The sequence below is a fragment of the Ornithorhynchus anatinus genome, chromosome 11 (genome assembly GCF_004115215.2).
Source record: "Ornithorhynchus anatinus isolate Pmale09 chromosome 11, mOrnAna1.pri.v4, whole genome shotgun sequence".
NCBI lineage: Eukaryota > Metazoa > Chordata > Mammalia > Monotremata > Ornithorhynchidae > Ornithorhynchus > Ornithorhynchus anatinus.
Window position 1 is genome coordinate 53,788,283 of NC_041738.1, and position 19,745 is coordinate 53,808,027.

A 19,745-nucleotide genomic window follows, 5' to 3' on the forward strand; every position below is an offset into this window, starting at 1 on the left:
GTCCCCCGCTTTTCCCTCTGCTCCTCCCCCTCTCCCTTCCCCTCCCCTCAGCACTGTGCTCATTTGTATATATTATTTATCACCCTGTCGATTTTGTTAATGAGGTGTCCGTCCCCTCGATTCTATTTATCGTGGTGAAGTTGCCTTGTTTTTGTCCGTCTGTCTCCCCGGATCAGACCGTCAGCCCGTCGATGGGCAGGGATGGTCTCTGTCTGCTGCCGAATTGTCCGTTCCAAACGCTCAGTACGGTGCTCTGCACCTAGTAAGCGCTCAATAAATACTATTGAATGAACGAACGATCCCCCGTCCCACTCTGAGCTCGCAGTGGAAGCGAGTGAAGTAATCTCGTCGCGGGCAGGGAACGTGCCTCCTCATCTTCCCGCCCGAACCCTGTCCTCTCCCGGAGTCTCCCGTCCCCGTAGGCGGCACGACCGTCCTTGGCGTCTCCCGGGCCCGCAACCCGGGTGTCGTCCCCGACTCCGCTCTCTCATTCAGCCCCCACGTCCAGTCCGTCACCGGATCCCGTCGGTCTCAGCTTCACGGCATCGTTAAAAGCCGCCCTTTCCCCTCCATCCAAACCGCTACCTTTTTAATACGATCTCTCATCCCCCCCCCCCCCCAGATTACCGCATCAGCCTCCTTCCTGACAACCCCACCTCCCGCCTCTCCCCGACTCCGGTCCATACTTCGCTGCCCGGATTAGCTTTCTACAAAAACGTTCAGGACACGTCACCCCCCCCGCTTCAAATATCTCCGGTGGTGGCCCCTCCATCTCCGTACCGAACAAAAACTCCTCACATCGGCTTTAAAGTCGTGCGTCCCTCTCCCCCTCCTAACTCGCCTCCCTTCTCTCCCGCGACCCGGCCGGGACGCTCCGCGCCTCTGGCGCCGCTCACCTTCTCGCTGGGCCTCCGTCTCACCTGTCTCACCTGCGGACTTGTCTGCCGGGTGACCTTGGGCGAGACCCTTCACTTCTCCGGGCCCCGGTGACCTCATCTGGAAAACAATAATAATAACGTCGGTATCCGTTAAGCGCTTACTCTGTGCCGAGCACTGTCCTAAGGGGATGGAGGCTGTGAGCCCCGCGTGGGGACAGGGATTAATAATAATAATAAAGGTGGTGTTTGTTAAGCGCTTACTATGCGCAAAGCACCAATGAGTGAATCCAGCTTGGCTCAGTGGAAATAATAATAATGATGGCATCTGTTAAGCGCTTACTATGCGCACAGCACTGTTCTAAGCGCTGGGGGGATATAAGGTGATCGGGCTGTCCCACGTGGGGCTCACAGTTTTAATCCATGCTTTCCAGATGAGGTCACTGAGGCCCGGAGAAGCGAGGTGACTCGCCCACTGTCACACAGCTGGCAAGTGGAGGAGCCGAGATTAGAACCCACGACCTCTGCCTCCCCAGCCCGGGCTTGTAGAGAAGCAGCGCGGCCCAGCGGAAAGAGCCCGGGCTGGGGAGTCGGAGGTCGTGGATTCGAATCCCCACTCAGTCACCTGTCAGCTGGGTGACTTTGGGCAAATCTCTTAACTTCTCTGCGCCTCAGTTACCCCATCTGCAAAATGGGGAAAAAGACTGTGAGCCCCCCCCCCCCCAGGTGGGACAACCCGATCACCTTGTATCCTCCCCAGCGCTTAGAACGGTGCTTCGCACATAGCAAGGGCTTAACGAACGCCATCGTTATCGTTACTTCCACCGAGCCACGCTGGATTCATTCATTCAATCGTATTTATCGGGCGCTAACCGTCCATTCGATCGTATATTCTCGAGCGCTTACTCTGTGCAGAGCACTGTACTAAGCGCTTGGAATGGACAAATCGGTAACAGATAGAGTCCCTGCCCTGTGACGGGCTCACGGTCCGTGCCGAGCCCCGGACTCGGCGCTTGGAATGGACAACTGCGTCCGACCCATTTGCCGGTAACCGTCCCAGCGCTTAGGGCAGTGCCCGGCCCGTGGTAGACGCTGGCCCGGATACCCGAATTCTGGTTATAGGTTAGAGAAGCAGCGTGGCTCAGTGGAAAGGGCGTGGGCTTTGGAGTCAGAGGTCATGAGTTCGAATCCCGGCTCTGCCCCTCGTCAGCTGTGTGACTGTGGGCCAGTCACTTCACTTCTCTGGGCCTCAGTGACCTCATCTGGAAAACGGGGATGAAGACTGGGAGCCCCACGTGGGACGACCTGATTCCCCCGTGTCTCCCCCAGCGCTTAGAACAGGGCTCGGCACAGAGTAAGCGCTTGACAAAGACCAACATTATTAGGCTTGATTGATGGATGGGCGCGGGCACGTGGGGGGGGGGGGAAGGCCCGCGGCGGGGCGGGGCCGCCAGGGGGCGTGGTCGCCGAAGACGGGGCCTCGTGCGCACGCGCAGTTCGCGCCGCCGCCCCGCCCCCTCCGGCTCGGGGCTCGAGGTGAGGTTGGCGCAGGCGCAGGAGCGCGGGGGGTTGGGGGAGGGGCGGGGTGGGGGAGGGGTCCGGGGTCGCGGCCTCCCGGCTCCCGCACGAAGCCCGGGGGGGGCGGTCCGGGCCCCCCTCGCTCCCGCGTTCCGCTCTGATTACTCCCCCCGGCCCCCGGCCCCCGGCCCCCGGGCCGCGGCCGGACCGTGGGAACGGGCTGCCCCGGCCCCGTCGCCCCCTCCCCTGCCCCGCACATTGGGCCCGGGCCCGGGGGGCGGAGGGGCGAGGCGCGCACGGGGCTCCCCCGGCCGAGGCTCCCCCCACCTCCCCCCGGCCACGGCGGCGGCGGCGGCGGCAGCTATAATTGGGTTTTGCGTTTAATCACAGGAAGGGTCCCGGGGGGGGGGGGGGGGGGTTCCCTGGCCCGACGCCCGGCTCGACGCCTGGCCCAGCGGGGACCCCTCCTCTCCTGGCTCGGTCCCACCCCCCGCCCCCGGCCGCTCGTTGCCGTTTTCCCCTCCCAGGACGCCGGGTCCCTCCGGGCCGCCCCCGCCGGCGGCTTAATGATTGTCCGGGAGGCCGCTATAAAGAGCGAGGGGGAGGCCGGTCCGGCCCAGCAGCCCGCGAGGACCTCGCCCCCACCCCGGCCATGGGCCCGCCGGCCTACGGCCCCTACCGGGCCCGGATTTTCTCGGCCATGTTCGTGGGCTACACCCTCTACTACTTCAACCGCAAGACCTTCTCCTTCGTCATGCCCGCCCTCATGGGCGACATCGCGCTGGACAAGGATGACCTGGGTGAGGGGCGGCCGGGAACGCCGGCCGGGGGGAGAGCGCGGCCGGCCGGTCCTTCCGCTCCTCTCGGCCTCGGTTCCCTCCCCTGGAAGATCGGGGGATCGATAGGAAGACCCGGAAGGACGGTACCTCTCGGTTCCCCTCCCGCGGGCCGGGCGCCGTTCGGAGAGCCGGGGCGCGGACGGGCCGATCGGGCCGGACGCGGCCCCCCGCGTCACCCTCTCGATCCCCCCTCTTTGACAGACGAGGGAACCGGGGCCCGGAGAAGTCGGACCGTCCGCCCGAGGCCGGGCGGCGGACGAGGCGGCGGAGCCGGGGTCGGTCGGGACCCGTGACCTCCCGACCCCCGGGCCCGCGCTCCGCGCGCCGCTTCTCTTGGAGACCGTGAACCCCGGGTGGGACGGGGGCCGCGTCCGCCGTAGTCGCCCTGTGTCCGCCCCGGTGCTCGGCGCGGTGCCTCGCCCGCGGCGCGCGCTCGACGACAACCACGGTCGTTAGGTTGAGGACCGAAGGAGGGCGGGCGGGCGGGAGGGCGTGCGGGACGACGGCGGGGTGTCGAGGCGTTGGGTGGCAGAGGGAGCCGGGGAGGGGAACGAGCTGTTTCTTTCCACTGCCCCGCTGGCTCCCCGTCCCCGTCCCCGCCGGAGAGATGTAGCCGACGCCTTTCGAGAGGCTGAGAAGTTCAAAGGTCACCCAGGGCCTCGCTTTCCCCTTCCTCCAGCCGTCCGAGGTGGGGGAGGTGGAGGGGGCGAGGGCACCCCGGTACCCGGCTTAGACCCGGACTCCCCGGAGGGATGCCGCCCGGACGGTTGGCACGGTAGACACCGAGAAGCAGCGTGGCCCCGCGGCCGGAGCGCGGGCTTGGGCGTCGGAGGTCGCGGGTTCCGGTCCCGGCTCCGCCGCCCGTCGGCTGCGTGACTTGGGGCACGTCGCTTCGCTGGGCCTCGGTTACCTCATCTGGAAAATGGGGATGAAGACTGGGAGCCCCACCCGGGACAGCCCGATTTACCTCGTATCTACCCCAGCGCTCAGAACGCCGCTTGGCACGTAGTAAGCGCTTAACGGACACCGGCGTTATTATTACTTAGAAACACCGGGTCTGCTTTTGGAGGGGTCATCAGGGTCAGCCTCCAACCCTACGCCCCCCCCCCCCCCCCCGACCCGCAGGGCTCATCACCAGCAGCCAGTCGGCGGCCTACGCCGTCAGCAAGTTCGTGAGCGGTGTCCTGTCGGACCGGATAAGCGCCCGCTGGCTCTTCTCGTCCGGCCTGCTGTTGGTGGGGCTGGTCAACGTGGCGTTCTCCCGGAGCTCCACCGTGCCCGTCTTCGCCACCCTCTGGTTCCTCAACGGCCTGGCGCAGGGGTTCGGCTGGCCGCCCTGCGGGAAGGTGCTGCGCAAGGTAGGGAGGGCCGGCGGAGGGGCCCCCGGGAGCGCCCCCGCCCGCGTTCCCCGGGCGCCCCGGCCCCGACTCGGGTTGCCGCCCGGGGTATTTCCGGCGTCCGGGCCGGCGGGATCGAGTGTCTCCCTGCAGGTGCCCCCCGTTCCCTCCTGCCAGCCTCCCCCCCGCCCCTCGCCCCTCCGCGCCGCGCTGCCCGTAAGCCGGTCGGCTGGCCCCTGGGTGTCCCCACCTGCCCCGAGGCTCCTGGCACGGGGTTGCGGGCAGCCCGCCCGAGCCCCCCCGCGGAGGCGGGGGAACCCAAGACCCGCCGCCCTCCTTGCGTCGCTGGGCCGGGCCCCCCGTCCCGCCGCGTCTGCCGCCCGGCTCCCTCCGCGGAGCCCCCCGACCCCGACGCCCACGGGCACCCACGCGCGGCCCTTCCCCCCGGCCTGCTCCACAGTGGTTCGAGCCGTCGCAGTTCGGCACGTGGTGGGCCGTCCTGTCGACCAGCATGAACCTGGCGGGGGGCCTGGGCCCCATCCTGGTGACGCTCCTGGCGCAGACGTACAGCTGGCGCAGCACCCTGGCGCTGTCGGGCGCCCTGTGCGCGGCCGTCTCCTTCCTGTGCCTCGGCCTGATCCGCAACGAGCCGGCCGACGTGGGTTTGCGTAACCTCGACCTCGCCCCGTCCGAGGGCGAGAAGGGTGAGCCCCCGTCCTCCCCGCCCCCCCTTCCCGAGCCGGGCGGCCGGGCTCCCGGGTCCCCTCCCTGCCCCCGGGGCCCCGGTTTCTCCCTCGCGACGTGGGGAGGGCGGGGGTCACGGAGGCGGGACGACACACCCGTCCCGCCGACCCCCCACGCCCTCCGGCTGGACTCTGCCCCCGTGGACTGGTTAATGAGTGGCAGGGGCGGGAGGAGAGGGGCCGGGGGCGGGAGGGCCGGAGGCCGAAGCCCACGGCTCCCCCCCCGCCCGCTTCCGCCCCCAGGCCCCTCGAGCCCGGACAGCACCCTGAGGGAGCTGCTGCTGTCCCCCTACCTGTGGGTGCTCTCCACCGGCTACCTGGTGGTCTTCGGGGTCAAGACCTGCTGCACCGACTGGGGCCAGCTCTTCCTCATCCAGGAGAAGGGGCAGACCGCCCTCGTGGGTAAGGCCGGGACCCCCCCCCTCCCAAGACGGCGGGCGAGGGGCACAGCCCCGGGAGGAACGCGTGCCCTTCCCCCGGGCACCCGGGCGCGCTCCCTCCGCAGCGTCTCGGGGCTCCGCCGCCCCTTGGCCCTCCGGCGGGGTCGGGCCGCCCACTCTCCTCCTCTCACCCACCGCCCCGTCCCTCCTCCTCTCTCAGGCAGCTCCTACATGAGCGCGTTGGAAATCGGAGGCCTGGTGGGAAGCGTGGCGGCCGGATACCTCTCGGACCGGGCCGTGGCCAGGGTAATCGGGTCCGGGAGCGGGCAGGGCAGGGGCGCCGGCGGGCGCGTCGAGGCGGACGGCCACCGCGGCCCCCCGCCCCCGGTCTCGGGGGCGGCCGGGCTCCGGCCGAGCCGCTGCCGGCAGGGCGGGCCTGGGCGGGGACGGCCTCTCGCTCGGCCCCCCGGCACGGGACGTCCCGGAGCGGCGGCTCCCGGCCACGTGCCCCGGGCGGGCCTCGTTGGCATCCGGGGGAAGCCGCGCTGGAGTTCAGACCCGGCGGGCCGGGGTTAACGGGGCCTCTCGGGCCGCCGGCGGGATCGCTCAAGCCCCAGGGCGGGGAGGGCGGGTGGGTCCCGGCGGCCCGGGCCTCGGTCCCAACCCGCCGGGCGCCGCGCCCGCAGGTGGGACTCTCTCTGTACGGGAACCCCCGGCACGGGCTGCTGCTCGGCATGATGGCGGGAATGGCCGCCTCCATGTACCTGTTCCGCGTCACCGTCACCGCCCACTCCTCCAAGGTAAGGGGGCCGGTTCGGGGACGGGGGCGGACGGGGGCGACCCTCCCTCTCTGGCCCGAGCCTCGCGTCTCTCTCCTTCCTTCCGCCTCTCCAGGGCTCTCCCTTCTGGACTCTGGCTCTGGGCCCTCTGGCCGACGTCACGGGCTTCACAGAGCAGGAGGTGTCTGCTTTTCTATCCCTCTCATCTGCCCGCCTGTCCCCCGCCGCGCCCCCTGCTCCCCTCTCCTTCGAGCCCCGTCCCGGGCCTACCGAGTCCGCGCTTCAGCGCTGCCCGACCCGCCGGGGGTCAGGCCCCTGCTCGACCTTCTTCTCCTCCCTTTCTGGGCCCGTGGTGCCCACTGCGCCCTCTGCCTGCCCCGGGCCCCCCGCCCGCCGCCGCGGGCTCCCGGGGCTGACGCCTCTCCGTCCCCTCCCAGCTCTGGATCCTGGTCCTGGGCGCCATCTTCGGCTTCTCCTCCTGCGGCCCCATCGCCCTGTTCGGGGTCATCGCCAACGAGAGCGCGCCCCCCAACCTGTGCGGCACCTCCCACGCCGTCGTGGCGCTCATGGCTAACGGTGAGTTTGCCCGGAGGCCCCGCGGCCGTCGAGCGCTCCCCCGTCGGTCCCCCCGCCCCGGGCCGGGCCCCCCGGGGTTGAGCCGGCCCTCCTCCTCTCGGCAGTGGGAGGCTTCCTGGCCGGGCTGCCCTTCAGCACCATCGCCAAGCACTACAGCTGGGACACGGCCTTCCGGGTGGCCGAGGTGACCTGCGGGGTCAGCACCCTCGCTTTCTTCCTCCTCCGTAACGTCCGCACCAAGATGGGCCGGGTGGCCAAAAAGGCCGAGTGAGGGTGGTGGGGAGTGGCCCCCGGGGGGGGGGGGCGTCCCGCCCCGAGCACCCGGGGACGACGACGACGGGTCCCTATTCAGCCTTGGGCCTCTGCCTTTCAACCTCCGCCCGCGGCGGGGCTGGCGCGGGGCTTGCTGTTTGTCAGACCGTCCGTTTCCGGCTCCTCCTCCCTCTTCCCCTTCTGCTTTATTTAAATAACCACCTTCGCCCTCGGCCGACGTCAGCATCCCCCCGCGGTCTGCCCCAAACAAACAGTTTCTCCGACGGCCGACCCGGGGCTGCCCCGCTCCCCGTGCCCCGGCCCCCCGGAACCGCTCGACTGGGTCCCTCTGTGTCCCTCCGCCGGAGGGGGAGCCTCCGGGCGGGCCTCAGCCGGAGCCCGAGCCGGCCCCCGAGGGCCGGCGACCAACGGCAGCAGCCGTGGACACCGTGGGACTTTCAACACGAGCCGCGGGAGAGCGGAGGGTGGCGGCTGCCCTTCCCCAGCCTGGCCCGGCCACGGGCCGCGTGCGCTCTGTAGAAGAGAATAGCTTTGATACAAAGTCTGGTCGGCGTCTGTTCTTTCTCCAGCCAGGAAAACCCAGAAGGGACCGGGAGGGACCCAGCCGGGGGCGATGCCCCCGGGGAGGTGACGGGGTGGGGGGGGGGCTCACTGGGGCCTGACTCTCTTCTGATCCCGACGCTGCAGAGGCCCCGACCCAGGGAGGGGGACGGTGCCCGGGGAAGCCCCGAGGGCCCCCTGCCCCCACCCCCGCTCCATCCCCACCTCGACAGGTCACGGAGCCACGGGCAAGGGAATGTTTATTGCAGTGCTTCCCGGGAGGAGCCCCCCTCTCCATAAATAAATCTGTACAGGGGTGGAGGGGAGGGGCAGAAAGCACAGGCGGAATCGGGGCCCACCGGTCTCTCCAGTTCGGCTCCCGCCCTAGCAGACGGTCGGGGCAGACGGGGCGTGACGTGTCCCGGCGGGGGGGGCCTCGGGCTTCTCCCCTCCTCGCTGGGTGGGGCTGGCTACGACCCCGGCCCAAAGGTCCCAGCCTTCTCTGCCACTTCCAGTGCTTGCTTCAGGTTTTGGTCAAACAGCTCACACCTGGGCCAGAACCGGGAGAAGGAGTGAGGGGACGGGGAGGAGGCGGCGGCGGGGTTCGGCTCCGCCCCGAGGGGAGGGACCCTGGGGTCGTGCCCGAAGACACCGGGGAAAAGAGATGGGCTTGCAGCGGAGTAGCTGGGACGGGAGCTCCCCGGTCCCCCTACCTGATGGGCATCTCCAGGGAATAGAAGGGATTCTTGAGGGCAAAGTCGGAGTAGATCTCGTAGATCTTGCGCAGGAGGGAGTCGATCCCCGCCTGACGGGGGTCCGCCAGCACCACAAACTTGATCCCTGCGGAGAGACGGGCGCGGAGTCGCTCACACCCCTGGCGGAGACGGGGAAGCGGGGCGGCAGCCTGACGTCAGACGGGGCTCCGGGCGGGGAGGAGAGGTGGGAGGCCACCACGGGATCCCGGCGCTTCCCGGCCCCCTCGCGTTCCCCCCCCCCCCAGCTCCCCGGGAGCCCCCGACCCGCACCTGTCAGCGTCTGGAAACAATGGAGCTTGAACGTGTCCGTCTCCAGCATCTCGATACCGGAGCTGCCCTGCTCCGGGGACAGCTGGGAGCCGATGGCGAACAGCCTGCGTGCGGACCCAGAGCGGGGCGTGTCGGCCGTGCCCTCCGCTCGGGGGGAAGGGGACGGGGACACCGGGGCCCGACGGCCCCGACCCTGGGGCTGCCGGGGGGAGGGAGCAGGGGTTTCCCGGCGGAGAGGTTCGAGGCAGAGGGATGGGGGGGCGGGCGCGGCCGGCGCGCGGGGCGGACTCACGAGTGGAACATGGAGGCCAGCATGAGCTTCTCGTTGGAGGTGAGGCGGGGCCGGCCGAAGCGGATGGCCACGGGGTAGTTGGCAGGGTTGGCCAGGTAGTCCAGCACCTCCTTCCCGTCCCCCGTGTACTTGCCGTTCACATCCACGCCGTTGATGGACAGTATTGCGTGACCCACTGCGGACCGCAGGGATCGGGGGTCAGCCCCGAGGCCGCCAAATAATTATAATTGTAACAACATAGGTTAAACGCTTATTGTGTGTCAAGCGTCGTTCTAAGCGCTGGAGCGGATACAAGGTTGGACACCGTTCCTGTCCCTCACTGAGCTCTTAATCCCCACTTTACAGACGAGGTAACTGAGGCACAGAGAAGCAGCGGCATGGAATAATGGACAGAGCCCGGGTCTGGGAGTCAGAAGGTCATGGGTTCTGATCTTGGCTCCTCCACTTGTCCGCTGGATGACTTTGGGCAAGTCAGTTCACTCCTCTGTGCCTCAGTTACCTCATCTGTAAAAGAGGGACAAAGCGTCAGCCTCAGCGTGGAAAGAGCCTGGGTTTAGGAGTCAGAGGTCGTGGGTTCTAATCCCGGCTCCGCCACTTGTCAGCTGTGTGACTTTGGGCCAGTCACTTCATTTCTCTGGGCCTCAGTTACCTCATCTGTCAAATAGGGATTAAGACTTGAGCCCCACGTGGGACAACCCGATTGCCTTGGATCTCCCCCAGAGCTTAGAAAACAGTGCTTGGCACTTAGTAAGCGCTTCACAAACACCATCATCATTATTACTATGTAGGACAGGGACTGTCCAACCCAATTTGCCCGTACCCACCCCACCGCTTCGTAGGGTTTTTGTTTTGTTGTCTGTCTCCCCCCCTTTTAGACTGTGAGCCCACTGTTGGGCAGGGATTGTTGCCAAATTGTCCATTCCAAGCGTTTAGTCCAGTGCTCTGCGTAGTAAGTGCTCAATAAATACGATCGAATGAATATCCATGATTCTATTTATCTTGATGGTAATAATAATAATGTCGGTATTTGTTAAGCGCTTACTCTGTGCCAAGCACTGTTCTAAGCACTGGAGTACATAAAAGGTAATCAGGTTGTCCCATGTGAGGCTCACAGTCTTTATCCCCATTTTACAAATGAGGCAACTGAGGCACCGAGAAGTGACTTGCCCGAAGTCACAGAGCTGACATCGATGCCTACTTGTTTTGTTGTCTGTCTCCCCCCTTTCAGACTGCGAGCCCGTCATTAGGCAGGGATCGTTGCCGAGTTGAACACTGGCATTTGTTGAGCGCTTACCATGTGCAGAGCCCTGTTCTAAGCGCTGGGTAGATACGGGGGAATCAGGTTGTCCCACGTGAGGCTCACAGTTAATCCCCATTTTCCAGATGAGGTAACTGAGGCACAGAGAAGTGACTTGCCCACGGTCACACAGCTGCCTAGCGGCGGAGCCGGGATTCAAACCCACGACCTCTGATTCCCAAGCCCGGGCTCTTTTCCACTGAGCCACGCTGCTCATTCCAAGCGCTTAGTCCGGTGCCCTGCACATAGTAAGCGCTCAATAAATATGACTGAATGAATATCATCTTTGATTCTATTTATCTGGATGGAATCGACGCCTACTTGTTTTGTTGTCTGTCTCCCCCCTTTCAGACTCTGAGCCCGTCAGGGATGGTCTCTATTCCTCAACTGTCCCATTCCAAGTGCTTCGTCCAGTGCTCTACACACAGGAAGCCCTCAATAAATACGACTGAATAATAATAATAATGCTGGTATTTAAGTGCTTACTACGTGCCAAGCACTGTTCTAAGCGCTGGGGTAATAATAATGCTGGTATTTGTTAAGCGCTTACTATGTGCAGAGCACTGTTCTAAGCGCCGGGGGAGACCCCGGGCAATCAGGTTGTCCCACGTGGGGCTCCCAGTCTTCATCCCCCTTTTCCAGATGAGGTGACTGAGGCCCCGAGAAGTGAAGCGACTTGCCCACAGTCCCACCGCTGGCAAGTGGCCGAGCCGGGATTTGAACTCACGACCTCTGACTCCCAAGCCCGGGCTCTTTCCGCTGAGCCACACACTGGGTACTATTATTATATTGTCCATCATTATTCTAATAATAATGTTGGTATCTGTTAAGCGCTTACTATGTGCCGAGCACTGTTCTAAGCGCTGGGGGCGACACAGGGGAATGAGGTTGTCCCACGTGGGGCTCCCAGTCTTCATCCCCATTTGACAGAGGAGGGAACTGAGGCCCAGAGAAGTGAAGTGACTCGCCCCCAGTCACCCAGCTGACAAGTGGCAGAGCTGGGATTCGAACTCGTGACCTCTGACTCCAAAGCCCAGGGTCTTTCCACTGAGCCACACTATAGCTATCACGTTATTATAGCAAATACCGACATTATCACGATGGGCAGCGCACTCTACTAAGCGCTTAGAGGCCACGACCCCCGTCCTCCCCTCCCCTCCCCTCCCCTCCCCTCCCCTCCCCTCCCCGCCCACCCCTGATGCCATCGCGCTGTCCGAAGGCGACGAGGATCCGCTCGTCGTGCAGCTTGAGCAGCAGGTCGAGGGGGTAGCTGAAGGTCTTCTCGGCCTCGGCGCGCGGGGCGTAGCTGTCCAGCTGGTAGATGAGGCCCCCGGCCTTGTTCACCACGTAGACGCTGAAGATGGCCATGGCGGCCCGACCCCTTCTCCCCGGCCCCCGCCCGCGCATGCGCCCGCCCGGCCCCGGCCCGCCGCCATGACGACGCCTCCCTCCGCCGCACTGCATTTCGGGAGCCGTAGGCCCAGCCCGCCGCGGGGCCTGCCGGGAAATGTAGTTTCGGGGAGCCCTCGCCCTTCGCCCCGGAAGTGCTTGGGGGGCATCGGGCTTGGTGTGGCCTCCGTGTTGGAGCCGCTTCCTTTCTGGCCGACATCTTAGCGAGGAGGCCGCGGCGGTGGCAGCAGCAGCAGCAGCGGCTCCTCCCCAGCCTTTAGCATGGTGAGAGGGCGGAGGGGCGGCCGCCTGCCATGGGGGGGGGGGGGGCGGTGGTCGGGGACCCCCGGCCTCGTTTAGGTGCGGGATGAGGGCGCCCGACCCGGGGGGCGCCGACGACTTTGGCTCATGCCAGGCCCACGTGCGCGGAGGCTGCCGGGAGCTGGGTAATCAGCATCAATAACGACGGCATTTAGTAATCGCTTGCTTTGTGCCGAGCACTGTTCTAAGCGCCGGGGGAGATACAAGGTCATCAGGAGAAGCAGCGTGGCTCAGTGGGAAGAGCGCGGGCTTGGGAGTCAGAGGTCATGAGTTCCAATCCCAGCTCCGCCACTTGTCAGCTGGGTGACTGGGGGCGAGCCGCTTCACTTCCCTGGGCCTCAGTGACCTCATCCGTAGAGAAGCAGCGCGGCACAGTGGCAAGAGCCCGGGCTTGGGAGTCAGAGGTCATGGGTTCGAATCCCGGCTCCGCCGCTTGCCAGCGGTGTGACTGTGGGCAAGTCGCTTCACTTCTCTGGGCCTCAGTGACCTCATCTGGAAAATGGGGATGAAAACTGTGAGCCCCACGTGGGACAACCTGATCACCTTGTATCCCCCAGCGCGTAGAACAGTGCTCTGCACATAGTAAGCGCTTAACGAATACCAACGTTAGTATTAGGTCGTCCCACGTGGGGCTCACAGGCTTCACCCCCGTTTTGCAGATGAGGGAACTGAGGCCCAGAGAAGTGAAGTGGCTTGCCCAAGGTCCCACGGCAGACAAGTTGCAGAGCCGGGATTAGAACCCACGTCCTCCGACTCCCCAGCTCGGGCTCTTTCCACCGAGTCACGCTGCGTCTCCCATAATCCTAATAAGAGTAGTGTTGGCATTTGGTAAGCGCCCACTATGTGCAATGCACTGTTTTATGCGCTGGGGCTTGCCCCACGTGGGGCTCCCAGGCTTCATCCCCGATTTACAGATGAGGGAGCTGAAGCCCAGTGAAGTGACTTGCCCAAAGCCACACAGCTGACAAGGGGCGGAGCCGGGATTCGAACCCGTGACCTCTGACTCCCAAGCCCGGGCTCTTGCCACCGAGCCACGCGGCTTCTCATAATAATAATAATTGGGGTATCGTAATCATAATAATAGGGGTATCTCTTAAGCGCTTATTACATGCCAGGCACTGTATTAAGCACGGGGATGGATCAGAGTTCCCCACCCCACCTGGGGCTCGCAGTCCCAATCCCCATTTTCCAGCCGAGGCCCAGAGAAGTGAAGTGACCTTCATTCATTCGGTCGTATTTATAGAACGCTTGCTGGGTGTAGAGCACTGTACTAAGCGCTTGGAAAGTACAGTTCGACTTGCCCAAAGCCACGCCACAGGCAGGTGGCAGAGTCGGGATCAGAACCCAGGTCCTTTGGACGCCCGGGCCCGATCCGCTACGCCACGCCAGGTTAGGAGAGGGGGAGAGGGGAGACGCAGACCAGCACATCTCATCTCATCTCATCTCCCTCCTGCAGCCGCCTAAGGACGACAAGAAAAAGAAAGATGCCGGCAAGTCAGCCAAAAAGGACAAGGACCCCGTGAACAAGTCCGGGGGCAAAGCCAAGAAGAAGGTAAGGCAGTCCTTCCCCCTCCCGCATTGAGCTTTCCGGTGTGGGGCGCGGGGGTGAGCCAGCTTGGTTGCCCTCTCCCCACCGGACCCCGCGGGCCGGGACGAGGGGAGGAGGAGGAGGGCCGGGAAGGAGGCTGGCGCCGGAGGCGGGTGGCGAGCGACCCGCCCGTTCTGTGTCCGAGCAGAAGTGGTCCAAGGGGAAGGTCCGTGACAAGCTGAACAACCTCGTGTTGTTCGACAAAGCCACGTACGAGAAGCTGTGCAAGGAGGTGCCCAACTACAAGCTCATCACACCCGCCGTGGTCTCGGAGAGACTGAAGATCCGTGGCTCCCTGGCCCGGGCCGCGCTGCAGGAGCTGCTCAGCAAAGGTGAGGGAGGGGGCCTGATGTGATGATGGCGCAGGAGGAGTGGTCGGGTCGTGGCTGGCTTCCGCCCCTGGGGCTGGGCAGGGGGCAAAGAAAGGGGGTACCCCGATGTCCTGAGCCTTTTCTCACCCTTGCCTTTCCTTCTCAGGCCTCATCAAGCTGGTCTCCAAACACAGAGCCCAGGTCATCTACACCAGGAACACCAAAGGTGGCGATGCCCCAGCTGGGGGTGAAGATGCATGAAAAGGTGAGAGAAGGGGCCGGGGGGACGGGGAAGGCCCAGCCTGCGTGCCGTTCGACCTCCCCTTCTCTGACCCCTCTTTATTTCTCTTTACAGGTCCGTCTGATTTGTTTTGTAAATCTATACATTAAATATTGAAAAGCAGCTTCCGGCTCTGTGGTTTGTAATGGGGTGCCTTTGCTGAGAAGGAAGAGAATTGAGAACGGAGGTGATGCTTTTATTTACAGCTATAACAGAGAGAGGGAGCAATCTTGGCTGACTGGCTTCGGGCTTCAGTTCTTGACTCTGTGGGCTCGGGCGCCTCGGGCCCCGCTTTCCGCTCTGAACTGATGGCTGGAAAGAGGCAAGGGGGATTCGGGTCAGACGGGTGGCCGGAGAGGGCGGTGGATGAACCCGCTCCCTTCCGCGCCCCATCCCCCTTACCGCGATTGCCACCGCCGCCCATTGTTCCACACCCGGCCGAAGGAGGGCAGCCAGCCCGCGTCCGTGCTGGAGCTGTGGTCAAAGTTGGCCCCCACCCGCCCCGGGGGAAGCTGCCTCACTTTCCGCTTCTCTTCTGCAACGAGACAGTCGTCTGGGGTTCGAGTGCCGACCGGGCGCGCGGCGCTGCGTACTTGGGCGAGAGCGCGACACGACGAGGGGCGGATCGGAGAGCCTCCCCCTCCCTCCCTCAGCACGGCTTGATCGAGTCACTCACTCTCCCTGAGAAACTCCTCGTAGGACGGTCCAATTTCCCGTGAAGGTGCCGGGGCAGAGTCCTCGGCCTGCAGCCAGGGCGGCGTGGCCCCTGGGGGAAGAAGGGGTTGGGACCTCCATCATCCGAAGGGTAGAGTCTCAGGCTGGGGTGGGGGGGGGGGGAGCGCGGCGGCGGGACCGGGCCTTACCTGTGTGAACGTTGCCCCTCCCTGGAACATCCTGGTGGGGTGGAAAGAGTCCCGTCGGTCCAGCGGGCAGGAGGCCTCGACCAGGCCCACCCCCACTCCTGCCCCGCTCTTAGTGTGGGCGGAGCGTATGCCCTGACACGCCTTCCCTGCCCCCAAGGAGCTTAGAGTCTACACCTCTTCAGGCCGTGGCCCTCTCGCCTCTCCGTGCCGGGACGGCCTGCTCCCTTTACCTGGTGGCCGATAAAGGTCAGGGGCTGCGCCGCTTCCATCCAGTCGAGCTCCGGGGGGCTCAGCAGGGCCGGGGGTTGCTGTGCATTAGACGTCTGAGCCCCTTCCCTATAAGAGGAGAACCCAGGCCAGCCCGGGAGCTGCAGCCACCACCGAGCCACCGGGCCCCTCCGTCCCCTCCCCCCCTCTTACCTGTCCGGCCCAGGCCAGTCGCAGAGGGCGGAGCAGCCCTCTCCCGGGTCCAGGGCCCCCTGAGGCTGAGTTCGATTCAGGAAAGATCGGTATTCGAACGTAGGGTTTGCCGCCCGGCCCGGTCAGGGACCCGTCCCGGACCCCTCCCCGTCACCCCCAGCACCCCAGCCTGCCTCTTCCATTCCTCTCCCACACCCACGCACTGAAAGTCGAGCCAGGATGGTCAAGGGCGGTGGTCCCCCCAGTCTCCGTCTACCCGTGCCCCCCGGCCAAGGAACGTCAAGGAAAGGCCCTCCCGGCGCCGACGAGGACCAGACACTGTGGATACGGCTCCGGAGCTCCCGGGCAAAACAAACCTCTAACACGGACCGGACCACCTCCTGACGGCTCTGCTCCACTTGCCGGATCTGGGCTGCCATCTGGGTTTGGGGGAAGATATAGAAGTTGGGGGGGAGGGAGGGGTGGTCGGGCTCCAATTCAGGAGAACTGGAGACCCAGCCCCCTCACCGTACCCACCTCCTTGATCACTTCATCCTCCTTCTCCTCATAGGAGTCCAGGGCCTTGATCATGGACTTCTTGAACCTGGAAGACGAGAGGGGACGGGGAGGGTGGAGGCCGGGACACCATCCGTCCCAGAAACCGTCCCTGAACACCTCAGACCGACAGTTTTACTCTGGCCTATTCCGTAAGGCTTCCTGGCTCGGTCAGATTTTCACCAGGTACTTCTACCGTCAGTAAAACACGGGGGTTCTGCGAGCCACCTCAAAGCACTCTAACAACCTGCCGCAGCAGTAGCCGTCTACAACTATAATGCCTGTGGGTGGCCATTCAACTGTATTTACTGAGCACTTACTGGGTGCAGAGCACTGTACTAAGCGCTTGGGAAAGTACAATACAAAAATAAACATAAGGGACCGAAAGGCCTCACAAACAGCCGCGTGGCCTAATGGAAAGAGCGTGGGCCGCAGTTTCCTCAACTGTCAAACAGGGATTACGTCCTACTCCCTCCTACTTTGTCCCTGTTCCACATGGGGTTCACAGTCCGTGTCCAATCTGATAAATTTTGTAGCCATAATAATGATGATATTTGTTAAGCGCTTACTATGAGAGGCTGGGGTAGATACAAGGTGATGAGGTTGTCCCACGTGGGGCTCACAGACTAAATCCCCATTTTACAGCTGAGGGAACTGAGGCCCTGAGAAGGGAAGTGACTTGCCCGAAGTCACACAGCTGGTAAGTGGCGGAACGGGCATTAGAACCCGCGACCTCTGACTTCCAAGCCCGGGTTCTTGGCACTGAGCCACGCTGCTTCTCAACCCCTGTGCTTAGAACAGTGCTTGGCACATTGGAAGAGCTCCGGATACAAAACAGAGAGACAAAACAAAACAAAAGAGACAGTTACAGGTTGGAGGAGGAAGAGGATGAGGCCTTCCTTCAATGGAGTTGCCTCCTAGAAGATCCTGGAGGCCGGGGATAGCGTCTGCTTAGGCTACTGTACCTTCCCAACAGCTCAGGACAGAGCTCCGCACAAATTAAGTGGTCGATAAATACTGACACGTATTTATCTACAAATTCCGTTACACTGGACTCTCCCCTGCGCTCCGCCCACGCTAAGCGCCCGATGGATACGACGGCGTCCACCGCGTCCTGTAACCGCCGGCACGCCCCTTCCCCCAACTGACCGCGCGTAGTCCTGCGGGGAGACGATGAATTTCTCCTTCAGCTGGGCTTCCGCCTTGTTCTCCCACCAGAACTTGTTGGTGGCTTTCTTGTGCTCGGGGCTGAGGGAGAAGAGGACACGATCAGGGAGATCTGCGCGACGATGCCCGGGCCCGGGGCGACGGGAAACGACCCCCCTGCCCACGTGAGGGGGTTGTCACGCCACCCCGGGGGGACCTGCCCCCTCTAGACTGCTAGGGAAGCAGCGTGGCTCAGTGGAAAGAGCCCGGGCTCGGGAGCCAGAGGTCATGGGTTCGACTCCCGGCTCTGCCACTTGTCAGCTGCGGGACCGTGGGCAGGTCCCTTCACTTCTCTGGGCCTCAGTGACCTCATCTGTGAAATGGGAATTGCGACTGTGCGCCCCACGTGGGACGACCTGATTCCCCTGTGTCCACCCCAGCGCTTAGAGCAGTGTTCTGCACATAGTAAGCGCTTAACAAATACCAACATTATCATTATTAATATCGATTCTATTTGGTTGCCATCGGTTTTTACGAGATGTTCTTCCCCTCGATTCTATTTACTGCCATTGTTCCGTCTCCCCCCGATCAGACCGTGAGCCCGTCAAACGGCAGGGACCGTCTCTATCTGTTGCCGACTTGTTCATTCCAAGCGCTTAAGTGCAGTGCTCTGCACATAGTAAGGGCTCGATAAATACTATTGAATGAATGAATGAATATTATTAATAGTAGTAAGCGCTTCGAACGGACAACGGGGCAACAGAGAGAGCCAATCCCCGCCCGACGACGGGCTCACATCGAGAAGCGACAGACAACGGAACAGAAGGAGGCGGCGGGCATCCATGCCGTTAAGATCGATAGAATAATAGATATCTGTATAGCCCTCGGTGATAAAATAGAGTAATCTATCCGGATATGGCTCAGTGGAAAGAGCCCGGGTTTGGGAGTCGGAGGTCATGGGTTCGATTCCCGGCTCCGCCCCTTGTCCGCTGGGTGACCGTGGGCGAGTCCCTTCACTTCTCTGGGCCTCAGTGACCTCATCTGGAAAATGGGCCTCACGGGGGACGACCCGATGAGCCCGGATCTCCCCCGGCGCTCAGCGCAGTGCTCTGCACAGAGTGAGCGCTTAACCGATACCAAGATGATGGAGGAGAAGTGCCGCGGGGAGGGGAAGGGAGGGCCGAGGCGGAGGGGGGGAGGTGTGGGCAGGGCTCGGCAGAGGGGAAGGGAGCGAGTTGGAGGAGGCGAGGGGCCCGGGCTGGGGGGTGGCGGGTCGTGGGTTCGAATCCCGCGCCGCTTGTCCGCTGGGAGCGTCGGCGACCTCCTCCGGACAAGGGGGGGGTGGCGGGGGGGGGCGGGCCGCGCGGTCACCTGGCCAGGTGCTGGAGGAGTCCGGCGTGCGGCACGGCCAGGGCCCCGTGGGCGACGTGGCGAGGCACCTCGCAGGCGCAGCACGGGCACCAGCAGCGCCGCTCCCGCTCCTCGCCCGACGGGCGCTCCACGCGGGCCGCACGGATGGCCTTGCGCGCCGCTTCCACCTGGGCAGGGGCAGGGGCAGGGGCAGGGGCAGGGGCAGGGGCTCAGGACCGGCCGGGACCGGACCCCCGCCCCGCCCCGCCCCGGCCCCCGTCCCGCCCCCGCCCCGCACCTGGGGCAGCAGCCGCGCCAGGGCCAGCTGCAGCTGCCGCCGGTGCTTGCGGCTGTAGACGTGTCCGCGGCCGGTGAAGAAGCTCTGGCGGCACAGCGCGCAGCGCCGGCCCGGCGCCATCGTTCCCCCCCCCCTCCCGCAGCGCCCCCTGCCGTCCCGCGTCCCCACGCCCCGCGTCGCCAAGGCCTACGTCACCACGCCTTGCGTCCTCTGGGCCCAGGGGCGGGGCTGACGGGATCCACTGCGCCTGCGCCACTGGCCGGCCCGCTGGGGGCGGGGGGAGGACGGGGGTCGTCTGTGTGCATGCGCGGGCTCCTCTCTCCCCCTCTCTCCCCCTCTCTCCCCCTCTCTCTCCCTCTCTCTCCCTCTCTCTCCCTCTCTCTCCCTCTCTCTCCCTCTCTCTCCCTCTCTCTCCCTCTCTCTCCCTCCCTCTCCCTCCCTCTCCCTCCCTCTCCCTCCCTCTCCCCCCCTCCCTCTCCCCTCCCTCCCCCTCTTTCTCCCTTCCTCCCTCCCTCCCTCTCTTTAATCCATTCATTCGTGTAGTATTGAGTGCCCACTGTGTACAGAGCACTGGACCACGCGCTTGGATTGGCCAGTTCCCTGCCCAATCCCTGCCCAACGACGGGCTCAGGGCCTGAAAGGGGGAGACAGACAACAACACAAGTAGTCAGGTGTCAATACCATCAAAACCCCCCTCCCTCTCTCCCCCCTCCCTTCCCACCCCTTTCTCCTCCTCCCTCTCTCCCCCCACCTCCCCTTCTCTTTTTTGAT

At 64.4% G+C, this 19,745-nt stretch overlaps 4 protein-coding genes across 5 annotated transcripts; 2 read left to right on the top strand and 2 right to left on the bottom strand.

Annotated features, from left to right (window-relative positions):
• The first annotated feature begins 2,819 nt into the window (after nucleotides 1-2,819).
• Nucleotides 2,820-7,861, top strand: SLC37A4 (solute carrier family 37 member 4). 2 transcript variants are annotated; one of them, XM_029075952.2, is made up of 9 exons: nucleotides 2,820-3,193; nucleotides 4,358-4,590; nucleotides 5,030-5,273; nucleotides 5,556-5,714; nucleotides 5,913-5,998; nucleotides 6,379-6,492; nucleotides 6,587-6,652; nucleotides 6,909-7,047; nucleotides 7,152-7,861. In XM_029075952.2, exons 1-9 carry the CDS (start codon nucleotides 3,046-3,048, stop codon nucleotides 7,316-7,318), a joined length of 1,356 nt encoding a protein of 451 aa, XP_028931785.1. In that variant the 5' UTR covers nucleotides 2,820-3,045; the 3' UTR covers nucleotides 7,319-7,861. The 2 variants fall into 2 exon arrangements, with proteins under 2 accessions (XP_028931785.1, XP_028931786.1); XM_029075953.1 differs by lacking the exon at nucleotides 6,587-6,652 and having other exon boundaries at nucleotides 2,823-3,193; nucleotides 7,152-7,318.
• Nucleotides 7,862-8,103: 242 nt separating this feature from the next.
• TRAPPC4 (trafficking protein particle complex subunit 4) lies at nucleotides 8,104-11,887 on the bottom strand. Its single transcript, XM_029074533.2, has 5 exons — nucleotides 11,668-11,887; nucleotides 9,178-9,352; nucleotides 8,886-8,989; nucleotides 8,574-8,700; nucleotides 8,104-8,409 (listed from the first exon to the last, which is right to left on the bottom strand). The coding sequence occupies exons 1-5, from the start codon at nucleotides 11,879-11,881 to the stop codon at nucleotides 8,331-8,333; spliced, it is 699 nt and encodes a 232-aa protein (XP_028930366.1). The 5' UTR covers nucleotides 11,882-11,887; the 3' UTR covers nucleotides 8,104-8,330.
• Nucleotides 11,888-12,009: 122 nt separating this feature from the next.
• Nucleotides 12,010-14,487, top strand: RPS25 (ribosomal protein S25). The gene is made up of 5 exons (XM_001510983.6): nucleotides 12,010-12,148; nucleotides 13,641-13,736; nucleotides 13,921-14,104; nucleotides 14,250-14,348; nucleotides 14,439-14,487. Exons 1-4 carry the CDS (start codon nucleotides 12,146-12,148, stop codon nucleotides 14,342-14,344), a joined length of 378 nt encoding a protein of 125 aa, XP_001511033.1. The 5' UTR covers nucleotides 12,010-12,145; the 3' UTR covers nucleotides 14,345-14,348; nucleotides 14,439-14,487.
• Nucleotides 14,488-14,543: 56 nt separating this feature from the next.
• Nucleotides 14,544-19,108, bottom strand: CENATAC (centrosomal AT-AC splicing factor). Its single transcript, XM_029076166.1, has 11 exons — nucleotides 18,975-19,108; nucleotides 18,698-18,864; nucleotides 17,330-17,428; nucleotides 16,163-16,229; nucleotides 16,003-16,065; nucleotides 15,647-15,711; nucleotides 15,457-15,562; nucleotides 15,227-15,257; nucleotides 15,040-15,129; nucleotides 14,766-14,898; nucleotides 14,544-14,675 (listed from the first exon to the last, which is right to left on the bottom strand). Exons 1-11 carry the CDS (start codon nucleotides 19,092-19,094, stop codon nucleotides 14,615-14,617), a joined length of 1,002 nt encoding a protein of 333 aa, XP_028931999.1. The 5' UTR covers nucleotides 19,095-19,108; the 3' UTR covers nucleotides 14,544-14,614.
• Between the last annotated feature and the right edge of the window lie 637 nt (nucleotides 19,109-19,745).